This window comes from Aplidium turbinatum, chromosome 3, assembly GCF_918807975.1.
Source record: "Aplidium turbinatum chromosome 3, kaAplTurb1.1, whole genome shotgun sequence".
NCBI classification, from domain to species: domain Eukaryota; kingdom Metazoa; phylum Chordata; class Ascidiacea; order Aplousobranchia; family Polyclinidae; genus Aplidium; species Aplidium turbinatum.
In genome coordinates this window covers 34,111,189-34,118,626 of record NC_137474.1, presented here as the reverse complement: position 1 = coordinate 34,118,626, position 7,438 = coordinate 34,111,189, and the positions used below count along the sequence as shown (strand labels likewise).

At 36.4% G+C, this 7,438-nt stretch overlaps 1 protein-coding gene across 1 annotated transcript; it reads left to right on the top strand.

Annotated features, from left to right (window-relative positions):
- Positions 1-328: 328 nt before the first annotated feature.
- LOC145766745 (interleukin-17C-like) lies at positions 329-1,557 on the top strand. Its single transcript, XM_082578451.1, has 3 exons — positions 329-465; positions 815-1,054; positions 1,356-1,557. Exons 1-3 carry the CDS (start codon positions 329-331, stop codon positions 1,555-1,557), a joined length of 579 nt encoding a protein of 192 aa, XP_082434577.1.
- The last annotated feature ends 5,881 nt before the right edge of the window (positions 1,558-7,438 follow it).

Genomic DNA, 7,438 nt, shown 5'->3' with positions numbered 1-7,438 from the left:
GTAAATTTCAAGCCTGCAGAAGCAGCCAGTGATGGCGCACAAGAACAAATGCGAAACCGAAATCAATGCAGAGGCATAAACGAATGTCCAGCGGTATTTCCCCTGGGACGAGATCGAACGGAAATTCTCGCCATTTTTTCTGTCTGACGAATTTCGCACTGAATCTAGGATCTGCATTGAGGATATATAAGCAAAGCTGTTCACCTATTGCCATAATTCGAATTACGCATCTCAAGTCCACTGTAACAAAACAAGCAAAGAGACATGTCTTGTTAATATTAACTCTGCTCACAACTTATTATACCAAAACTAACGAAAAGCTGCTTAAATGGAATTCGCCAAAAACTGTCTTTTCTTTGCATTTGTGTTGATTTTGGCTTACTCGTGCACAGAAGGCAGAGTTCATCGTTACAGAAGAGACATCGAGCGTCAATATGAATGTACTGACTTGAAAATAACAAACAGGTATGAAAAGTTGTTTTATATTGAATTTTAAATACGTAGCCAGATTGACTAAAAATGAATAAGTGATTTAAATTAGCTTATAACATGTGATGAGTAATTTACATTTCGTGACAAGATCCGTTGGTAAAATTGTGTCTCGTTTTACGATTGCACTTTACATTTACAAAACAAAAATTTTGAAAACGAAAATCATTATTTTGTGTTTTCCTTAAATCTAATTTTATGATATCTTGTTCTTATTTAATCTGCAGTGAAATGTTAACATTCATGAATTCAGATTTTCTGAACATGACCCAGATCGCTTCTTTATGTTTTAAACGAATCATCACTAATGTGAATTTTTTTATAGGACTGAGTGTGAAATGATTATGTCCAACCCTGTGCTCCAAAGATCATACCAAAAACTCCAACAATCACTCCTCCGAGACATAAAAGAAGCAAAACTTGCAGGTCTATTTCCAAGTTACAGAAGAAAACGATCTCTTACCTCGTGTCCTGAGATGAATGCAGAATACCTTCGTACCCATACACAAGAGGGATCTCGTAGTCTGTCTCCATATGTGCAAGAACTTCAGCATGACAGATTCCGGTAAGAACACAGTGTGCCCATATCAATTCTGAAAAATGTATTAAACAAGTATACATGCAATGCTTGATGATTTATTGGTAAGCAGCCAACTAAATATTCCAACGTGCTTTATCACAATTGCGAACAGCTCGTTGAGTAAGCGATGCACTATGTTTAGTCACTCTATTTTAGTAATTTTTTTTAATCTTTTGTGCAACTTGCAGTTGAATGTAAACTTAGTGTCAAATGAATTTCATGTGGTTGATGTGTTGCATTGGATTTGTACCAATTGCAATAATTTGACGTTTATTTTTTGTTGTAGAATCCCAGAGTACATCTTCCAGTCTCGATGCCTCTGCAGCGGTTGCATCTCTCCAGAAGATGGCATAGAAGACTCTTCTTACGAATCAGTCCCTTTGAATGTGAAAATCAATGTCTTGAGATCCTATAATGGAGGACCGCTCAAGTTGGATAAGGAAGTGGTTACGGTTGGATGCACTTGCGTGGTTCCCCGTGTTATCTAAAGTTTTAAGTCGTCTATGAGAAAAATTTAAAAACTTTTTTTGTGACAAAGCGTTAAAATTTAAATTACATCTTATAATGGTTGATTTTTATTTTTTTATATATTGAAGTAATGTAGGCAAGTAGAAAATGTTGATGTTTCACTTATTGCAATTCGCGCATATTGTTTGATTTATACCTTGTTGACACCAAAACGATCCAGTTTTTGTAAATATATTTCTGTCAAAAAGTGCTATTATTAATTTTGTATGAATCACATTTTTTATACTTTTTCACATAAATTATATCGTCCTTAATTTATTCCGGTGCTTTTTTAGACCATTTCCAATCCGAACATTTTTACTAAACTGCACTTTGAAAATTCCAATCATGTTATTGATGACGTCATGTTTTACATAATTTTGAGGTTACTATTATCTCTATCCACTGTTCTGTGTGTTATTTTTATTTGCTAATGCAAAGCGCACGTAGCACTGTTTGTTAAAGGATGTTTATTTATACAGTAATTTTTTGCAACATTGTCTGTTGTATTTTCGACGTATGTTGGTTTAGTTTGAAACGGCAATGAGGCAACGCAGAGGAGCAACGCATTCTGCGATAGATACAGCGCTATATAAAAACAAGCATTATTATTACCTTGACATGAAGCTGGGTGATCAAGATAAGTCCTGGGTTACTCCTATAAAGTATGCAAACATTGCATGCAAACCCGCTTCTGGGCTCAAGGCTAAGAAGTTCAGAGTGCCATGGCATAAAGAAAGCCGTGGCATCACCATGAAAATTGATACTTCTGCACGGTGAGGATGTTCGAAGGAAGTTGGAACATTATGTTTACATGGAGTGTGCAAGGCAGTCATTGCATGGACGTTGCTATTTCTGTTTTTTGTTTGCCCTCTCTAGTTTCAAGTGGTGATTTGCTTGAAACAATAGGAAAACGGGCATGACCGAGAGTAACCTCAATACCTTCAGTAGTGTTTTGGAGCAAGGTCAAGTTTTTTTCTCAAAACCATTTCTACCACCTACTGTAGTAGTTAAAGATTTAGTTATCAAAAGTGGTACCGGTAGCTGGAATCTTGGCTCCTCATCTTGATCAACATGGCATTCTTGACTCCAAGGCCGAGATTACGTTCTTCCGCAGCAAGGATAAAATTTTAAGCAGCTACTTTACTGAATAACATAACTTTGTATTCTGTAATTATATAAATGGCCTTCATACCTTGATGGGGTGTTGCTCAGTAGGCCAATCATAATAAAGAGTTGCGTTTGTTCATCATCGAAAGCTTTGTTTTGCTTATTTGTCTAGTTTGTTAGCAAAACAATGTATGCATTTTGTTTGTACTTAGTAGCTTACTTAGTAAGTCTGATACTGTTGAAGTCAACAAATATATTAATGCAAAACGAAAGTTATAGCCTATATTCTACATCTTGTATCCTCAGGCTTACTTCACATCATATTTTGATTGTTACTAGGCCAGTAAACGTTAAATAGCTGTTTGTTTGGGTTGTAATCAACGTGATTGGTTCCAAATAGCGTTTATACAACTCAGAAATGTGCCTGGGATTACTTCCAGTTTTGTCTATGTAGTAAACGACACGACGTTAAATCTATAGGGCTTCAAAATTACGAAAAAAATAGTTTTGTTGTAACTCAACAACTAGAGCCAATTCGAGAAAACTTAGTGCATTTTCAGAATAAGGGGCCTCGAAATACCTTAAAATGACCTTAAAATGCCTGCCTTTATATAAAAAAAAGTTTTGTTGGCCTGTGAAAATCGATAAACATCGTCAAATGATTCAAGAAACTGAAAGCAGTAGATATTTACTACGTGAAGGGTGCACTAAGAAAATCATGTCTGAAATGTGGTAGAATTCGATATTTTGAGAGTAATAGGCTACAGGTGTCAGTGTTCATGGAGTTGCTAATTAAACCACTTTGCTTGCTACAAGTTTGTGTTACTGCCTCTTATTGTGTCCATTAAGATGCTAGAGTGCATTGGAAGATAGCGAGTGAGCAGTTTCGGGGATAAGCAAAAATTCGATATTTTGAAAAAATTCAAACCAGGTGAACCAGGGTCAAACGTTAATATTTTTTTGTGAAATTTGGTGTAGGAGATACATTTACCAAAAGGAACAATATTCCAAACTGACGAAAAGTTTAAAAGAAAAAAAAAATTTTTTCGAGATTTTGCGCCAGCCTAATGCCTACTCCAGGGGTCGGCAACCTACGGCCCGCGGGCCAGGTCCGGCCCGCCAGGCGCTTCGTTCCGGCCCGCGAGCAGTTCCAAGCAAAAACACGCAATTTGGCCCGCGACGATAAATAAGTTGTTTTTCGCATGCTAAAATCATAGTGCAACAAAACCACGGATACTACCTCGTGCTACAAATTATATGCTTCATTGCACACGTTTCATTTTTGTGCATTTTTGCAACAAAAGAACATGAACACAAGTTATTTTGATGACCCCGAATGGGTTACTGACTTGGCCTTTTTGGTGGATTTAACAACCCATTTGAACAATTTGAATTTAAAATTTCGCGTTGCGGACACCTGATAAGTTCTCTTTATGATTCTATTGCTGCATTTGAATGTAAGCTGCGACTTTGGGAACACCAATTTCGTAATTCTAAAATTGCACATTTTTCCAATCTTGGTAACAACAGTCTGTCAAGTACGTTGAAATATGTGGAGGTTATTGTTGACATCAAACAGCAGTTTGCTTCCCGGTTTCAGGACATGCGAAGGCACAAACACGAATTCGCGTTACTGGCAACACCTTTTGATGTGGATCCAGCCGATGCGAACAATAGCGTGCAGATGGAACTGATTGAACTTCAGAATAATACAACGTTAAAGTCGAAGTTTCACGTTACTTCTCCGGAAGAGTTTTACAAAGAACATGTATCTGCAACCCTATTTCCGAAATTACGAGATAATGCGAAAAAAATTGCATCCATGTTTGGGAACACTTATCTTTGTGAACAATTGTTTTCCAAGATGAACTAATTGTTGCAAAAAATAAACTTCGATCACGTTTATCGGATGAACACGTTAATGATGTTTACAAATTTCTTGTTCCAATATCAAAACTGACTTTGGCAATTTGGCAAAAAAATGCAAACAACATCAACATTCACATTAAATTGTTACACACATTTGTTCTTTTAAAAATCGGTTTCAAAGTAATAAAATCCTTTTGTCATATCAATGAACATATTATATAAGCATGAAAAGGAGTGTAAAACGCCGTGCAATTTAAGGGTAAGATATTCGCGTTTCAGAAAAGCTGTCCCGGCAGTTACGGCCCGCCAGTATATTTTATTTTATCAAATTGGCCCGCGGCTCAAAAAGGTTGCCGACCCCTGGCCTACTCCATAGACATAGCAATGAATTGCCTCTTAGACATCTTATAAAAGATATGGCAATAGCCTACTAGCAGACCTGATAGCTTCACTGGGCCCATTATAAAGCAGTTAGCCACTGTCACACAACTAGATGTTGTAAAATATAAAGCAGTTCCTGCACCAGAGATTGAAATTGATGAAAATGACCTCAGCACTGACCAAAAGTATCTTCTATACATGCACAGAGCAGTGAAAATTGGAGATATATCAATTCATTTCGCATATAGGAGTCCAGGTATGATGAAACACTCAAGATGGTTGAACACTGCCAATAGAATTCTACGTTTATAAGTTGCATCTAACGCGTCAGCTGTATTGGTGGAACATGTGGACTATATTATGAATGTTTATATTCCAGTATGGTTTGCCATTATAAAGGAAAGCAATTTCACTAATGGCTAAAAAAATTTCTTTGAAATTCTACACTCTTCTCAGAAGCTATCGAATAAACCCCCAATATCTTCAACAAAGTAATATAGAGGAATGCGTTTTATGCCCATCCTGAAAACATTTGTAAATGTTTGTAAATGACAAATTTGTGTAAACAAAATCATGATAACATTCACGTGGAACTGTACAGTACGTTCCATTTACGGAACCTGCAGATCATATTGCTTTTATTCTGAAGTAAATTATAGGTTGCGTTTTATAGCTGCAACTGATCAAACGTAGGCTACTACTGCTTTTAGTTTAAGCAAGACTACGTCTTATAGTTTGTCAGTTCGTATCATCCTGCAAAGTTAGTGGACAGAACATAAATGAGCGTACAGCGTTAACACCATCTCGCCCTTTTGCGACAAGTTTGTTTATTGAGCAATGACAAAAAAGCATTTCAAATTGGTGAAAATTCAACATTTTGGTTGTCGATGCGGGGGCAGTAAACCTTAAGCTTCGAACATGCCTTTACATAGGAAAGTTCTGGGTACATCCCACTTACAATTTATAACTAGCCAGTAGAAAAATTCTAAAAAAATTATGTTAAAACGGAAAGTGAAATTTCTCCTTTTTTTCAAAAAATTGAAAGTTTGACCCCCCTGCGGGGGCAGAAGATGCACCCCCAAACTGATGAAAATTTGCACACGTCATTTTTTCATGCATGTGCCACTTTTTATGACTACCGTTTTAGAATTTCAAAAAAAAAGTCAAAAACGGCCCACCCTCATGTTTAAGTTAAAAAAGCCAAAGATATTCTGCCAGTCAGTGCTCAACAATTGAACTTAGTTCAATCTACAGTTCTACACTAAATAAATTAGCAACGATAATTATAAAATCATTCTGATCAAACTCTTTGCATATAAACTTATTGCAATTTTGACAAACGCCGGTAAAATGAAACAATACAACGAGATAAGCCCAAGCTGATTATTTAGTGTACAGTGGAAAATGCTCAAAAGAATCTAGTCTTGCAAGAAATTAGATGAAGTTACGTTTATGATAAAAACTGCACCAGTTATGTCATCACTCATCATTGATAGCAGACAAAATAATTATAAAAGAAACAGGAAAAATGAAAATGCAGTCACTTCTCATCAAAACCACGGCACGTTATGGAAGCTCAATCATACGTCATCGGTGGGACTTTTTGCTTAGTCGGCACGAAATCTATAAAACTGGAACAACACTATACATCGAGAGCGCTGTGTCAACTATGATATCTACAGAGAGGGAATGAGAGTAACTTGGTATAATTTAATAATTAATTGAGGCAGTTCACCAGGCATTTAGTTACATAACATGATTGTATTCTTATGGTGCAAACTAAGCTGAACTATCACAAGATGTATAAGGTGATAATCTGCTTTTTTCAACGTTTCGTCAATCAGACATGACTGATCAGGTAGTGACTACCTGTCTAGCATGGCAAAACCATCCCTGAGCAAAACACAAGACAATGTTGCTGTAAACCAACCAAACATGCAAAATGAAATTCAACATTAAAACCAAAAATATCGCGCGCAAATTTTGAAAGTAAAAAAAGAGTGTAAATGTCATTAATCAATAAGAAACTAAAATAACAGCAGAGCTTTGGAGAGAGTGAACCGTATGAGTCAAGAAGAATCCTATTGTATACGCAACACTGCACTGCATTATATGAATGCCTAATTAGCAATCGTAATCAAAGTAACTTTAGCACGATTGGTTGAGCAAATTAAAGCACGACAAGCGTTTTTGTACTTGACATGTGGCCATAAAACTTCATATTGCATGCGTCCCCATGCTTTGATTTCCGAAACAGAATTATTGAGTCAGCATTGATCGTAAGCTGATTTAGTATGCCATAAGACTTGTTGGAACTTTCTGTTCAAGCAAGTCAGACCAACCATATGGAAATGACGTGACATGAGAAGTCAGTTTAAAATTTATGATCAATTCTACATTTTCTGAGGTTAGCTAAACCTTATTAACAATTTGCCAGGACAATTCATCAGGTTAAAACCAGGAAAATCTAAAGAAGGAGTTACAAAAGCTTGCAGCGATTGC

Bases quoted from the DNA above. Each gene is read 5' to 3' on its own strand.
- LOC145766745 (XM_082578451.1), top strand. From the start codon at position 329: ATGGAATTCGCCAAAAACTGTCTTTTCTTTGCATTTGTGTTGATTTTG. The intron at 466-814 runs GTATGAAAAGTT...ATTTTTTTATAG, and splicing joins GACTTGAAAATAACAAACAG to GACTGAGTGTGAAATGATTA. The intron at 1,055-1,355 runs GTAAGAACACAG...TTTTTGTTGTAG, and splicing joins CTTCAGCATGACAGATTCCG to AATCCCAGAGTACATCTTCC.